General features: G+C 38.8%; 1 protein-coding gene across 7 annotated transcripts in view; it reads right to left on the bottom strand.

Moving 5' to 3' along the window:
* Positions 1-17664, bottom strand: part of BPTF (bromodomain PHD finger transcription factor) — a 91295-nt gene that overhangs the window by 56086 nt on the left and 17545 nt on the right. For all 7 annotated transcript variants that reach the window (XM_054047264.1, XM_054047267.1, XM_054047265.1 and 4 more), the window contains exon 2: positions 14792-15614. In XM_054047264.1, coding sequence (XP_053903239.1) covers positions 14792-15614 — 823 coding nt within the window. The remainder of the gene's footprint in view (positions 1-14791; positions 15615-17664) is intronic.

Below are 17664 nucleotides of genomic sequence, written 5' to 3'. Positions count from 1 at the left end.
GTACTCTAACACTTAGCCACCTATATGTTTTTCAAACTTAACACAGTTAATGGTTAAGCCATATTTCATCTAAACCAAGAAAAATTTATGCTAGTCTGATAAGTGCTTCAAATCCTATCAGGGAAGAGACTGTGGAACTACTGGGGCATGGAGAGGAAAAGCAGGAGGAGGTGGAAACTTGAGAAGAGAAGGAAGAGAAAACAGCACACAAATGATAATATAGCTTATTCAGAGAAAGGAAGAACAGACTGTAAATGAAAAGAACAGATAAGAGAAAAAAGTGGTAAGAAAGCAAGAGGAAAAGAAAAAGAATACATGCTTACAGTGTTGTATTTATTTGTTACTCTTTTTTACATCCCTGGCAGACACACCACTGCAATGATGGGCGTGGGAAGGGCTGGCAGAGCTGTTGTAGGACAGTCATTTTGTTGCTTACTAACATTGTTGAGCACATATAATTGTTGATAAGCATTATACTTTTATGAAATTACTTAATTACTCAGCAGCAACCATGTTTGTTTTTCATTTTGAACCCAATTTATAAGTCACACAAGATTACTGACTAACCAATACAGAATCCCACCTCACCTATCTATTTTAGCTACTTAGAAGAATCCCATTATCAAAGTATCTGAGTGCCTCTCAGTCTTTAGTGTTTTATCCTCAACATCCCTGTCAGGTAGGGAAGTACTGTTATCCCCATTTTACAGACTGGAAATGGAGGCAGAAAGAAGCTAAGCGACTTACCCAGACTTCGGCTGTGGCCATCAAGCAGGTTTCCTCCTCTGACCTTTTTTCCCCACCTAGCTTCCTATTCATCAATCCAAAATGCCATAACTAAAGTCATATCTGTTGCTCTGTCCATACAGTTACCCAGCCTAAGCCACCCACCCTATCCTCCCCTCCATCTGTTCTCATTTCTTCTTACTCCGGTGTCGCAGGGCTCCCTCAGGTCACCCCATCATACAACAATGTAGATTTGCATCTAGTAGATTTCTCTCCCCATTCCAGCTTAGAGCTTACCCTACCATCTATAAATTGCCATGTTACGGTCTATGACACCAACAGAATCCTGAGCCACCTAGATGCATGCTACATCACAAAGGGATGCTATTTTACAGGAGAGACCTTGAGGTAAACTTTTTGGATGTAGTCAAAGCTCTAATCGTTTCATGACTGCTCTGATCACGTACAGGAAATAGACTACCGAAAACAAAATATTTTTTTGGGAGTGCCATCTAATTTCTTCACAGGGTTTCACTGGGCATGGTATTTCCCTTGAAAAAAAAAAGCTACAAAGAACATAAGGACAGCCACACTGGGGCAGACCAATGGTCCATAGAGACCAGTATCCTGTCTTCTGACAGTGGCCAGTGCCAGATCCTTCAGAGGGAATGAACAAAACAGAGCAATTTATTGAGTGATCCATTCCATCGTCCAGTCCCAGCTTCTGGCAGTCAGAGGTTTAGGAACACTCAGCTAATGGCTGTTCCTTTCTAGATTAGAAACTGCTCTTCCCAGAGAACGGTGGATAAAAACCAATGATTTAAAATAAATACAGAAATAAAAATCAGATTCTTTTTATTTAAATCGATTTTTTGATAAAATGCTTTTTGAGGAAAAAAGCAATCAAGATATTTTTGAGCTGTAATGTATCTTAATTAAAACTATCATCATAGAATAGGGATTATAAATTCTAATTCTATAGTATGAGACGATATAGTCACATAATGTTTAAGAAAAGTTTGTAAATGAGTTCCAATAGTTAATGGATTAGGGACCCAATATTATGGGGTTCCATAGGTTTCTGTATAGATTATTTAGGTTAATCTATCTACCCAATGGCGCTCAGTCTAGAAGATACCATCAGAGATGCTTGGTTTGCAGTTCTCAAACTGTGGATTTGTGTCTCCAGAGATAACATGCTTGTTAATAGCAAAAATGTTTTTAAATAAATAAATAAATAAATAGAGGTGAGAAATAACAGACCTCAACCTCATTGTCCTTCTGCAAATTTGTGTACACAGAGTCAATCCCCTGCCTCTCTCTAAAAGTGCAAAGTTTCAGAAAGTTCAATGAGTAGAAGATTGTTGGGGGCGGAATAGATTTGGACAAGGAGAAGAAGTCTGGAGATAAATGTGAGAAAGGAGGGACAGGCTGTAGAAACAAAATTGAAACTATTTGAGCAGCATATTCCAGAAGTCTTGAGGTCTGAGTGTAGCCTTCATTGATTTGAGATCTAGCATACCATTCTCTCACTAGAAGGGAAAACCTATAATGATAGCAGGCCATAAAAGAGACCCAGTTTGGGAATATTTTAATAAAGTTCCTCTACCTGTGGGTAAGACAGGCACGCATGCAAAATGCAAATAGTGCAACAAAGAAATGCCTGGTTGCCTGAATGAAACAACATCATGAGAAGCATTCCTTCTCAGGAGAAAGCTGTGTTGAAGACAATGAAAGGAATATGTCTGAACAATGCAGGATCTTCAGGCTGGTAAACTTCTTTATTTCATACTTCTTTCTTAAGGACTGCCTGTCTTCCTTCTGGACTATTCTTGAATTCTCATGTTTGAGCAATAAATATAGTGGTTACTCTATGATACTATCATTTTAGATGCAGTTGTGATAAAAAAATAAATTGCTGAAATAGGCAGATTTTCCTTTTACAATTTCACCTTTAAAGTAGTACTGAGTGTCAGTGAATGCAATGAGTAATACTAAATGAGCAGTATGGTAATAAATAAATAAATAAATAACTGCATTGACTCATTTTGTTTAGGAGAATCCATCCTCAACATACAGGATTCTGAAGACTATCCACCTTCAAGATCACCATCATTTTCTCTAGTTTCAGAGTTATCTGCCAAAGATAGTGTTTCAGTCACATCATGTATGTTACATAGCCACAGTATATCACCTGTAGCAAAAAGAAAAAAAAAATCTCCATCATCCAGAAACAACCATAGATAAGTTTGTGATAAGAACCAACAGATTACAAAAAGAGGTAATTGATGAAAAAATTTCCCGGTTTGTTTATGCAACAAAAACTCTCCTTTCCCTATGATTGAGGGCACACACTTCATTAAGATGGTTCAGTCAGTAAGACCAGGATACAGTCCACCCAACAGAGCAGATGTCGCAGGCAAATTGTTGGATAAAGTGTATGAAGAGAAATTGAGCAGTGTGCAAAAGGTCTAGAGGGTGAAATTGTTAACCTGAGTCTTGATGCGTGGAACAATGTCCACAATGATCTGTTGTATGTGCCTGTGTGACAACACAAGAAGGGAATGTCTTCCTTACAGAAACAACTGATACATCAGGAAATGCACACAGCAGAACACTGACAAGACGTAGCAGTAAAAGCTATAAAAAACTGAAAAAAAAATTCAAAGGTCTAGTACGCAGCTTGGTCAGACCATGCTGCAAATGTATCCAAGATGAGAAGAAATTTAGGAGAGAGTCCCAAGCTAATAACATACAGTTGCAGTGCTCATTTCATGCACCTCCTAGCCAAAGACTTCAGTGTTCCAGAAATAAAGGCTAATTGCAAAATTGTTGAAATTGCAAAATACTTCTGTTAACAACCACTTTGCAGCAGCTGCTCTGAAAAAAGTGGGAGGAACCAAGTTAACTCTCCCACAAGACGTACGATGGAACTCAGCAGTGGACTGTTTTGAGCACTGTATCAAGATCTGGCCTAATCTGATGACAGTTGGTGAACAAAATCGTGAAAAAATAGCCAAAGTTCTCAACATTGGGCTTAAGAGAAATGTTGAACACATGCTGAGTATCCTGAAGCCTATTTCTGAAGTCTTGAACAAAATGCAGGGAAAGAGCTGTTTTACTGCTGTTGAAAATTTGGAAGGAACTGAGTGAGATCTTAAAAAGAGAAATATGCAATGACAGAGTTAAACTACAAGCATTAAAAAAATGAATGGGACAAGCACTATCTCCAGCTCATTTTCTTGCAAATATTCTCAATACTCGGTACCAGGGTCAAACCTTAACTGCTGAAGAAGAGGAGTTGGCTATGACAGGGACATCCAGCAATCATCCCTCCATTATGCCAACTATAATAAACTTCAGAGCTAAAGGTGAACCATTCAAGAAATATATGTTTGCTGATGAGGTTTTAAAGAAAGTCACAAGAGTGAACTGGTGGAAGTCACTTAAGCACTTGGATTCAGAGACTCTTAATAGCAGTAGCTTCTTCTGCCAGTGTAGAAAGAATATTTTCTTCCTTTGGACTAATTCATTCCAAATTGAGAAATCGTTTGGGACCTGAAAAAGCAGGAAAGTTTGTTTTTCTTTTCTAGATTATGAACAAAACAGGAAAATGCAAGTTGAAGACAACTGAGTTAGCTGCAGAAGCCAATATTTTAAGTTTCTCATGTTGACCTGGCTGACAGTCGATTTAATTTATGTTTTGTTTTTTAAAAAAATATTTCATTTAACTATTTTAGTTAAAACAATTTTAACAAAAACAAACCTGATTTTAAAAATCTTGAATGTTTAACTAAATTCAAAATTGTATATGCTTGTTTTGTTAAATTATATGTTTGCTGTTGAAGAAAAAAAATCCAGAATACGTAACGTTGTTTTAGTTAAATAAAACAATTTAGATGTCTGGTGATGTTCTCCTAGTACAGCATGGCAAGAAACTCCTCCAAATATTAATGATTAACCTGTTGAATTGGAGATAGTTCACCTACCAATGACTTCATAAATATCTGCTTCAATTACCTTTGGTAAATGAAATAACCAAACAATCATTCATTCTCTGATATAGCTATAAAACTAATCTGAAAAGTTTTTAAAATAAATCATTTGAAAAATGTATAGTGTGTACCTTCTAAAAATGAAACCTACATCCCTATCTGAGTTGTGAAGAATATGTACTAAGGTTATAACAACCAACAAGAATGCACTTTTATGTAGAAATCCATAATTAAATTGAATCTTCCTGACTAGTGATTTAAATCAAATCCACCCTGCCAAAGGATTTTACCTTCTTGGGATGATGTCAAATAGAGACATGGAAAAAAGCATGAAACATGAAGAGATCCAAAGAAAACAAGGACTCAGGTTTGCTGATGCGCATGATCTGGGCCTGCTGGGAGCCTTACCGAATGAGAAAGATGAGGTCTGGGGTTTGTGTTGACAGTGTGGGAGGGAGATCCTTGCCACTCAAAGAAGCTGTTTCAACAGAAACAGCTGATATTTCTGGGCTGGGTGAGTCAGCACTGCTCCTAGAGAATGAATCAGGAGAGACAGTGGAGGATAATACCAGAGACAGAGAGAATGGAACCCAGGACTCTTGCTGCTTCTGGTACATTTGGGGCAAAAGGAGAATGATAGAGTAGGGGTCAGTGGAAACTCCCATACCTTGGGCACTTTCTTCCCCCCGTCCAACCTGGCCTTTTGGTTTTGAGGTCATGTTCAGCTTGACATAGTGAAATCATAGGAAAAACTGGATGTGAATATCTGTAAAGCCTGGTCCTGCTTCAGTAAACAGGCTTCCAGCCCTTCCTAATACTGCTATTGAGTGGGGGAGACCACACATACACAAAGCTGAAAAGGAGCAGAGGCCTCCAATCTATGGAAACCTTAGCACTGCTGACAACTGAAACAAGAAGTACTGAGTAAAAGGAATTCCCCTGGTGTCCTTGAAATAGTGCCCTAAAGCCCTCTCCCTCTCTCTCTCTCTGCCTGATTCGTTGGCAGGTTGGAGGAAAAAGAAGAGGCCGAATTTCTGCCTAGAAAGAGGACACAAACATCCCAGAGGAATTTTTGTCTGCCCTGAAATGGAGTTTGGGTTTAAATATGGCTGCAGTACCACAAGCATGCTACTAGACCAGCCAATATCAGGTTTAAGAGGGGGAAATCTCAAGACAAATTTTACATTTTAGTATGTCTACACAGTAATTAAACACCTGCAGCTGGCCTGAGTCAGCTGACTCGCGCTTGCAGAGCTAGAGTTGTGGGGCTGTAAAAATGCAGTGTAGCTGTTTGGGTCAGACTGCAACCAAGGCTCCGGGGCCCTTCTGCCTTGTGGGATACCAGAGCTCGAGCTCCAGCCTGAACATCTATGCCGCAATTTTACAGTCCCACAGCCCAAGTCAGCTGACATGAGCCAGCTACAGGTGCTTAACCACTGTGTAGACATTCCCTATCTTACCTTTAAAGTGTGGAATTTAATGTTTAATATTAGTAAGTATGTTGAGTTTTGACAGAAGGATCAAAGGCTGCTAAATAGCCTGGCAGCTTGACTTATGGCTCTTTGTTGATCCAAACTATTACAGTTGATGTTTCTGCCACTGTCTCCTCACTTCCAGAGATTCTGGTTAAGCAATACCTCCAATGGAAAATTTGAAGACCTTCAGTGTAACCTGAATGACTTAATAAGGGGAGGTACAAGTTTGAGTTGGGGCCACTACGGCTGATAAAACAGGTGGAGCCACTACCTACCGCCTTTGGTTCTAAGTTTTAAGAAAATATATTGAGTGGAGATAGAAGTTTGTCAAGGTAAACTTTGAAAAATGTTACATCAAATGCCAAATTGAGAATCTGAGACCTGTTTTGTAAGAATCAAATTACTACAGAACAAGGATCTAAATTTGACATTACTAATAGATGTTAGATAATTAAACTACCATCCTCTTCTCGCCCTCTTGGTCCTTATTTTAGAGCAAAGCTTTTTTCAAATTTTATCTTATGTACTGATTTAACTGTTTTAAATGCAGTTTTTACTCCTGGGGAATTCTGCACAGAATTTATGTCCCCTGCAGATTTCTTTACTTCCCCGCAGAAAAACGACTTCTGATGGGGAAGCAAAGGGAAGCTGCAAAAGCAGTCATGTGCTCCTCCCTGGCAGCGCAGGCAAGTCTGTTTGGGCACCCAGAGCAGCTGATAGAAATGTAAATCACCACAGGGGTGGGAGGGTGAGGGAGAATGGGCAGTCGTGCATGAGAGAGTGTATGAAACTTGGTCCCTCTCGCTCGCTATTGTGGCACACTAATGTATAGAATCACAGAATCATAGGACTGGAAGGGACCTCAGGAGGTCATCTAGTCCAGTCCCCTGCACTCATGGCAGTACTTAATACTCTAAGTATTATCTAGACCATCCCTGACAGCTGTATACTCCTGGGGGAATTCTGCACCACTGCACAATGCAGGATTTTGCAGAAATTAACGTGCACACAGAATTTCTTTCCCCCCCACAGAAATGGGCTGCAATGCTGCTAGCTGCCACAAGGGGCCACTGGACCCAGCAGAACCCAGCTCACACATAGAAGACACTGCTGGGGGAGGGAGAGGGAGCTAGAGGTTCCTGGCAGCTGCTGTTCCCAGCAAGCCATGAGGGAAGGAAAGAGCAGTGTGCAGGAAACACCATGCAAGCCTGGTACCAAGCATCAGGCTGTTTCTCCCTCTGTATCTCTAGGCTCTTGGGGGGAGGGTTATGGGCGTCTGGACCCCCGGCTGGGCTCGGCAGAGAAACAGGAATGGGACTGTCTTTGTTTCTTTAACTCTCTATTCCTGGGGGAATTTTTGTGTGTGTCTGTATTATTATAGACATGCTTGCTGATAAGAAGGGTTTGTCTCCACCACCAGAGAGATTGATGCTGCCGCACTCTAGTGAAGACCCACTAAATAGACGGCAGAGCGCTTTCCGGTTGAACTTGGTACCCCAGCTCTCTGAAAAGAGTACGGGAAGTCGACCAGAGAGCGTCTCCCAATGACTCAGTGCCGTGAAGACACCAGGATAAGTTATTCACACAGCTGGACTAGTGTAACTTAGGTCAACTTATCCCTGTAGTGAAGACAAGCCCGTATTTTGAAATAAATTACCAAAATAATTGAAACTGGCATGATTATGTAGTATTATAATAATAACAATTTGCAGACTTTAAAATATTATGCGAAGAATTTTTAATTTTTTGGCGCAGAATGCCATCAGGAGTAATTTTTTCTCTTTCCTTAGTTGTACTTTTTGTTTACAGGTTAGTAGTTACTATTCAGCATAATGCATATTCAGTACCAAAAAATGCACTAAAACAATAAAACTGCAGCCGTAAAATTTGACACGGCAATTAACAACCATCAACAATTAAATCTGCAAAACAAGTACCGTAAAAACTAAAATTTGTGACAAATCATACTGGTACATTTTCTCTTGCTACTAAGATTTCCATTTCATTCCATGGCAAACTATAATTTCAAATTGTACCTGCAAGAGTAGGGACGCCATATTAACACTGAAGTAAATCACAGATAAGTATCCGGAAGCCTAGATGGTGCCAAAAATGGCCAAAATAAAAATGTTAATTTTCAGTTTAATAGTGTAATGCTAGCATAACAAGATTTCTAAATTATTTAAATCTGATATACTGTAACCATTCTGATTGTAAAGAACCTTTTCTCCTGAGTATCTGAATTGAGTTTCTCCCACCACCATTTTGGGATCTTGGGTAAGAGAGAAGAGATAATTAACAATTTCTGAATTTATGTTAGCATGTATTACAAAAATCTTTAACCTAATCAGTTTCATGCTCTGGTTCTCATACACACAACTGGTATTGTCAGTAGTGGCAATATTACAAGGGAATTTTTAAATCCAAGGAAAATCTTTAACTGAAATTTAGGGTTTCCCCCTTTTTCAAAAAATCTTTGTCAGGTGTCTTAGGCACAAAATATAATGTACCTTTAAAGAATTAAAAGATTTCCAATTAAGCAGTTTAGATAATAAAGAGCCTCAATTTCATTCTTTTAAAGTGTTCACATTTATTTAAGATTCCAAATACTTAAGTATAATTGTTCAAACACCAATCAGTTCACTACATTCTGAGTACTGTACAGGTGCATTTAGGTATAATTTTTAAAGCTGTGGTTCTAAAAAGTCACACATGAAACATATTTGGAAAAAGATTTACAAGTACAGCCTCCAACCAACTGTTCCCCCAGAAGACTAGTGGCATATAGGGTCTGCTCTAAAGCCCACTAAAATCACAGGAATTATCAGTGACTTCCATGGGCTCTGGATTAGGACCAATAATGGGTTTAAGGAGAAAATGACAAGGGGATGCTGCTCACTGAAAACACACTGAGTAGCTCCCATTTGATTCCAGCCTTGTAACAATAAGATGGTAACAAGATGACTCTGGACCACTGAAGTACTTCAACATAAACACACTGAAACAATGCAGAGATGAACTCGGTCTTCGACCATTTAAGTGTAAAAAGTGTTTACATCACTAGTTCACCTCTATATTTTGAGCACTGAGGCAAGTACTTATTTTACTCTTAAATGTTTGACTATCCTCTTACAACTGAAGTGGAAGTTCACATTTTTAGCACTTTATTTTCTAGCGTCCATTTGCTGAGGGAAAAAGGAAGTGCACTGAAAAAGTCAGGCATGTGTATCTCCAGTGCAAGTTTATTGCAAAAAGAGATGTTTGAATTATTTTGATTTTTTTCCAAATGGAAAAATATATATTTTTAGATAGCCTTTTTCCTCTGAGTAAATACAATCTAGGAACAATTACCCTTCATGAACCCCATTTTCTTCTTTATTCTCCTGCAAAGACTGTCTGACTAACTAGTCCTCCCAGCTGAAAAGGAAGTGCCAGTTCTCCTTAAAGTTCTCCAATGATCCCCATTTTAAAGTTTTTAGAGTTGCTTGTTTATCTCTCAGCAGCCTCTGACAAAGTATGTCTACAATGACATCAGGAACTATGATTGCAGAATGGGTAGGAATACCCAAAATAGCTTTTACCCAGCTAGATCAAAGCTAGCTTTAGTAACAATAGCAGTGTAGCTGCAGCAGACTAGGTTAGCTGCTCCAGTAAGTGTCTAGGGGCCTGGGCAGGGTTATACTCAGGAGGATAGCACCTGCCACCATGGCTACACTGTTGTTGTTACTCAAGCTAGCATCGATCTAGCTCAGGGGTAGGCAACCTATGGCACGCAAGCTGATTTTCAGTGGCACTCACACTGCCTGGGTCCTGGCCATCGGTCTGGGGGGCTCTGCATTTTAATTTAATTTTAAATGAAGCTTCTTAAACATTTTAAGAACCTTATTTACTTTACATACAACAGTAGTTTTGTTATACATTATAAAAACGTATAGAAAGTGACCTTCTAAAAACGTTTAAATGTATTAATTTACATTTAATGGCACGCGAAACCTTAAATTAGAGTGAATAAATGAAGACTCGGCACACCACTTCTGAAAGGTTGCCGACCCCGATCTAACTAGATTAAAGCCAGATCAGGTATGCTTACAGATGCTACAATCATACCTCCTGATTGCAGTGAAGACATACCCTAGTCTTCTCCAGTTCTGAGCTACTGCTCTTCTCTAGTGCTTTCTAACTGCCAAGCAGCATCCCTTTTTCCTACCCTCTAGGAGAGAGTGTTATACTATCACTATTTCCTCTAGTAATACAATCTTCCTTATGCTTTGCGCTGAACATGATTGTCCTTAACAATCAGCACAGTTTAACCAGTTTTTAACATTCTGGAAAGTCATACTATAGATCGGAAGATCTAGTACACCAAGAGAGTGGGACATACTGACCAGTTCTACCAAAAGTAGAGAACCCCCATCTCTAAACATAAATAGGTGTTTGAAACGCATCTATTTCAATAATGGTCTCTACAATAGTATATAAAATCTACGAACCTTAAACAATATGTAGATGTGTGTGCTTGTGGAAATGTACACCTAAAAACTAGATTATACTAATAAAAAGGGGGGTTAAAAAGAAAGCTTGTTGTATCAGATTTAAGAATGTATAGAAGTCTACTGAAGTATTCAAAATTGGCTCAGTTTTAAAAAGTTATGCTAATACAGCATACATTGAATGAAAGATTAAACGCACATTAACTGGAAAAGTTACTTTGGACACAAATTTAACATTTGCCAGATTCCTCCACCTTAAACCCTTCCTCCAAGAGAAAGATGATGTCTGGGAAGTGCAGAGAAAACAGACGGGCAAGCTCCCAAGTCAGGTTAACAACAACAAAAAGGCATGTCCATTCTTCCAGTATTCAACCTTGCTTAATTGAAATACAAAACTTAACTATTATGGACAAAATTCCCCTTTTTGTCCTAGACCAAGTCCCTAATCTGGAGCTAATCTTAGGGGCTCACATGTCCTGGTATGCAGTATTCTGATAATCTCAACAAAGCAGGATCTCTGATCATGGGGTATGTATTTTGCAGAACTACAGAAAGAGGAAAGACAAGTTAAAATCACTATTTTGCTGAAACTCTCCCAGTTTCTCTCTCTGAGCCTGTAGTAAAATTAAGATCCTGTGATTTATGATTTCATGCTGCCATAGAAATTGTGATGTCAGATTTGGAGAAGGACATGGGCTATTTAATAGTCACTATCAAACCCAAACTATTAGGGTCTGGGATTTTTTGTAAGTAGTGAATGGATTTAATATTTTTCCTAGGATGAAAGCTGCTCCCCAAAACTTTAAATGCAGCAGTGGGAATTCAGAGGAATAATCTATTGCTAATGAAAAATGCTCACTTCCAAAGAGTTGAGAAAAACCATGTCTCAGCCTGACAAATCAGGCTATGAGACTTTGTCCTCACCCACAACTATTTCACATTTGGGGACAATATATACCTTCAAGTCAGCGGCACTGCTATGGGTACCCGCATGGCCCCACAGTATGCCATCATCTTTATGGCTGACTTAGAACAACTCTTCCTTAGCTCTCGTCCCCTAACGCCCCCATTCTACTTGCGCTACATTGATGACATCATCATCTGAACCCATGGAAAAGAAGCCCTTAGGGAATTCCACCATGATTTCAACGATTTCCATCCTACCATCAACCTCAGCCTGGACCAATCCACACAAGCGGGTCCATTTCCTGGACACTACTGTGCTAATAAACGATGGTCACATAATCACCACCCTATACCGGAAACCTACTGACTGCTATACTTACCTACATGCCTCCAGCTTCCATCCAGGACACACCACACGATCCATTGTCTACAGCCAAGCTCTAAGATCCAACCACATTTGCTCCAATCCCTCAGACAGAGACAAACACCTACAAGATCTCTACTAAGCATTCTTAAAACTACAATACCCACCTGCTGAAGTGAGAAAGAAAGAAAAAGAAAAAAAAAAAAAAAAACCAGATTGACAGAGCCAGAAGAGTACCCAGAAGTCACCTACTACAGGACAGGCCCAACAAAGAAAATAACAGAACGCCACTAGCCGTCACCTTCAGCCCCCAACTAAAACCTCTCCAGCCCATCATCAAAGATCTACAAACTATCCTGAAAGACAATCTCACTCTCACAGATCTTGTGAGACAGCCCCCCAACCTGAAGCAAATACTCACCAGCAACCAAACACCACACAACAAAAACACTAACCCAGGAACCTATCCTTGCAACGAAGCCCGATGCCAACTCTGTCCACATATCTATTCAAGTGACACCATCATAGGACCTAATCAGATCAGCCACGCCATCAGGGGCTCGTTCACCTGCACATCTACCAATGTGATATATACCATCATGTGCCAGCAATGCCCCTCTGCCATGTACATTGGCCAAACCGGACAGTCTCTATGCAAAAGAATAAATGGACAAATCTGACATCAGGAATCATAACATTCAAAAACCAGTAGGAGAACACTTCAACCTCTCTGGTCACTCAGTAACAGACTTAAAGATGGCAATTTTGCAACAGAAAAGCTTCAAAAACAGACTCCAACGAGAAACTGCTGAACTAGAATTAATTTGCAAACTAGATACCATTAACTTGGGCTTGAACAGAGACTGGGAGTGGCTTGGTCATTACACAAATTGAATCTATTTCCCTATGTTAAGTATCCTCACACCTTCTTGTCAACTGTCTGGAATGGGCAATCTTGGTTATCACTACAAAAGTTTTCTCCTCCTGCTAACAGTTCATCTTAATTAATTAGCCTCTTAGAGTTGGTATGGCAACTTCCACCTTTTCATGTTCTCTGTATGTGTGTGTGTGTATATATATAAACTTCTTACTATATGTTCCATTCTATGCATCTGATGAAGGCTGTAGCCCACGAGAGTTTATGCTCAAATAAATCTGATAGTCTCAAAGGTGCCACAAGTACTCCTGTTCTTTTTGCAGATACAGACTAACACGGCTGCTACTCTGAAACAAATCAGGCTACGTAATTCATCAGAAACCAACAGAGGGCAGCCCTCATCTGATTGAGGTCACATACACAGAATAAAGTTGTTGACAAGATCAGGCTGATCAACCTGAACAATACATGATATTCTTGGGGCTAACTGCAGCCTCTTACAGAAGATTAACTGCTACAATGGTGGCTTTTATGATCTGGGGAAATTAAAAATAATTAAAATGACAGGAAAAAACCCTCACCTCACAATTACAGGACATGCTAATATTCTCCCTTAACAAGTTGAAGTTATACCCTTGGTGGATTTAACCTCGAGAACTAGTCAATACTTTAAGTATCAATGAATGATTATGTATTAATGCTAGCAGGAAGAGATGACAATACATTCTGAAAGACTACAAATGCATGGTTTGGCCTGATGTCTTGCAAGTGATAGAATCATATTGATGGCCCCTCCTCCCAGAGATTCTAACTAACATTTTGATATATTTCAGTCATTAATTTTGTAAAATTTTGTTAACTGTAACTTACTATGGACTATTTTCTCCAGGGTTGAACACTTAATGGGAGATGGTATGAAGAGATAATAAAGCTCACTATGTTAAGTATTTTATTTGTCTCTTCATAAATTTCCGCTTCTTGCCTTTTCATAGCTACTGTGTTAGACAAGATTTTCAGTAGTAGCCAGGATTCCACTATCTATTTTCTATTAGAAAATAAAGTTCCGTTTACAACTCCAAATTTAACTTTTCGGGGAGGAGGAGAAAAAAAGATCGGAGTACCCTGAGCTACCATAAAGCATATCAGATTATGATTATTAATCACATTTATGACAGTAGTACCTAAAGACCAACCAAGAATGGGTCCCCAAAGTGCTAGGCACTGTAGAAACAAAGCAATAGACAACTTGAACTCATAGGTCTATGCATTCACTTCCTCTTTATAGCCTGAAGACTTATTTCATTTGTACATGCTCTCCATCACTGCAGTCCTGGCTAGGAGCAATAGTGAGTGATCCAAGAGAATTTATATTAGTCAGGCACAGGCAGACCATCAACAGTAACGAATATTCAATCAAATCTCCATCAGCACGGGGAAACTGTATTCTGAAGTTGTTCCTAAATCCTGGTTTCTATGCAGCCTGCTGCTATGAAGGCACTGGCTAGATCCAGTTTAAGTGATGTTAACAAGAAGTTCAATATTTTCAGAAAGGATACTGTAATGTTATTTTTCATATTTTTTAAAGTCATCTCTTATTCTGCAGTAACACTGTGGATGCTCAAGGTCAAAACACATTCCTTTACTGAAATTCCATTTCCCTTCTCCCACATTCATGCCTACTACACACTGGCTTGTTTTTGCACATGAGCACTGGGTTGGAAGTATTAAAGTTCTGTCATATACAGAAAAGTATTTAAACATTAGTTTTGGATAAACTATGTGGATGAATTACATGGATTTTGGAAACCTACATAGAAAAGTACACAGCAACTTTGATTTTATATTACAAAAATATATACCTTTAAGATGAAAACAGAACTTATAGGAAAAAGTATTTTAAACAAATACTTAACATCCTAATGTTCTTCAGAATAGACTAAATAACTGGATTTACTTACATAATAAGTCTTCTGTTCAGGAACCAATATTTCCGTCTGTTTCTGTCGTATCCAATGGGTTCATGTCGAATGTATGGTTTATTTTTTTGGATTTCAGCAACACAGTCAGTTACACCAGGCACCTTATGCGCTACACAGACCTCACACTGCCATTCGTCCTCCGGTACCTCTTCAAGAGGTGGTTTCACACACTCTAAATGGTACACAGCTGAGCAAGTTTCACAGCAAAGCAAATCCCCCAGTTTGTGACAAACCCTACAGTGATCATCATACTGGATAACACCTTCAGACATTAGCTCCTCACGTGCAATGTTTGTTGTAAGAAACTGATCTACTAAGAACTGTAGAACTTTGATTTTACTCTCTACTGGTCCATAAGGATAGTCCTCTGCCTCTTGATAAGGAAGAACATGATGGTATTCCTTGTCACTCTCACAATATACCCGCAGAACCTCTGGCCACGTCATTCCATCTATGAAATACAAAGTGGAATTAACGCTATCTTTGAGGTCAGCAGGTCCAAAGGTAGTATTTGAAGTGTCTTCTTCTCGTAAAACTGCTTTTAAAAGCACTATATGCATCTCTGCCATAAGTGTGCATTGCTCTTGACTTACCAGAGCAGCACAGAAGTCCTCAAAACGAAAAGGAGACAGGCGTAAAACAGTGCCAAAGTTCCGTAGTACCTCATAGATGGCAATAACATTCATTATATGCTCATTAGGCACCATTAAGTCCTCAGAGGATTTAGGAAACTCAAGGAGTGGTATGTCTTTTTCTTCCAATATTGGAGAACGTGGACGATGCACTCTTTGTCTTCTTCTACCTGTAAATAAAAGTAACAGTAAGAGTTCTGCTAATCACAAGCCAATATACTTGAGTGTGCCTCCTATGAACGGCCTTCACGTGTAAAATTTTCAGAGCTACTGGAAATTAAACCTTCATGTTTTATCAGCTGCTGCACTCAGCTAAATATAGTATTTCTGCAATTACTCCCAGTATTTTCACCTTACCCACATTTTCAAGAGTACTAAATAAAATTACTTCACACGTTTCATTTCAGACTCATGTTTAAGCTTCAGATTTTTAATATACTTCAAAAGTTTCATAAGTAAACTAAATCTGACATCCAATTCTTAACATTAAATGTAAAATCCAGACTGAGTATTCAAATTGGCAAAGTAAGCAGAATCCGAAACCTAAATAAATTGAAAACAAGTAGACAAATGCCCTCAGCACCCAAAACACTGATAGTTTCTCATTTTCATTCAGTATGACTAGTTGTTTTGCGAAAGCTTTAAATAAAATTTCCTATCTCTGAAAGCTTTAATTCTCAACTGATTTTTATACTCAATACAATTCTTCAAATTGATATTTTATTCCAAATGAAACTGGAGTACTAGCAACAAATCATGTTGCTATTTGCCTACTCAGCAATGGTGTACAAACACTTCGTGGCAAGTGGGTGTCTTCAGCTATCAGTTTCTGCAGAAAGTTTTTTCTTTAACAAATTAAGTTTCCAGCCCATATGGTTCTGAAGGAAAGCTTCCAAATACGTATTGATGTCCTGTCTTCCTAAATTTGGAGACAGATTCCATGCTCTGCTATTTTGCCTGTCTATAATTAACTGAAGAGTAAAATTAACAGGACTTTGATCAGCATCTCTATTGCTAATCAAAATTTGTGCCAGTGGTGAAACTGATCAGTATGTCAATTTCATTGCAGCTGCTTGGAGAAGACAGAAGTACCAGAGCCAAACACTGAAAGTTACTTACTGGGGAGGACATAAAGAGAGAATAGGCAAGGAGCAAATTAGCAAAGACCCACCCTAACTTTCAGGAAACTCTGGAATGGAGGGCTTTGTTTTGTTTTTTTTGTAATCAGGAGACAACTGGGGTTTTCAAATTTACTGAAAATAGAGTCCCAATCAGGGTTGAGTTAGAGCACTCTCCCCTTTTACAATAGGTGGGAATTATAGATAAATTAGCTGTCTAACCAGAGTACTCCCTCTGGCCACTGCGGGTGGTTCTTTTCTGCTTTCTCACTCCCCCCCCCCACCCTAAAATAAAAAGGTCTATACTTGATCTTCACTTCTGGCTTGTCAGTATCTGGTAAATGTTTAAAACCATGCTTGCAATAAAACAAAAAAGGACCTCTCCTTAGAAAGTTTCCACCATGAAGGAGAGAGATGTTCAAATGCTCCTAAAATAGCTTCAGAAAAATTAATCTTATGCCTAGAACTGCCTTTTCTTATTATCAGAAGCCAGTGCTGATCCTAAGAATGCCAAAGTAATATTTCAGTTTCCTTAGATTTAGAAGGAATGCCATTCTTCAGAGAAGCAATTATAGAAAAGGGAGGAGGGGGGAGGAAGGATGGGGGGAAAATCCCATCTCACCTAACCAATCAGAAGAACTATTCAACTGACACAGGAAAACCAGGCATAATCAGCACAGCCTTCTAGAAGGGGAGAAATGTCACAAGATTTTTTTTTTTTTAAACTATCATAAAGAAGGATAAGGAACATTTATTTCTTCATATGGCGCTATAGCAGTTTTTAAGAAAACCTACAAATATCATGTTCAATGTTATTGGGTTAATTTAAAAGGATTCAACTACTGGTAATTGTTTTGGAGCTATTAGATGGAGTATTCAGATTAACTCACCAAAACTGTTAAAGCTTTTTAACTCAATAAAGGGTTAGGCATACAGACCAGTGAACATTAATTTAAAAGCAAAAGACTGAAATGAAAATCTAATTTTAAAAAATGTCTCTATTTCATTCAACACATCAATCCTGTAATCTTGCTGTATTTTAGTCAATAGCTAAGCAACTGTCAATATGTAAAAGGAACAGTTTGAGCTGACCTCTGTTGCC

This window comes from Malaclemys terrapin, chromosome 13 (assembly GCF_027887155.1).
Source record: "Malaclemys terrapin pileata isolate rMalTer1 chromosome 13, rMalTer1.hap1, whole genome shotgun sequence".
Taxonomy (NCBI): domain Eukaryota; kingdom Metazoa; phylum Chordata; order Testudines; family Emydidae; genus Malaclemys; species Malaclemys terrapin.
This window is presented reverse-complemented; position numbering and strand designations above follow the sequence as displayed.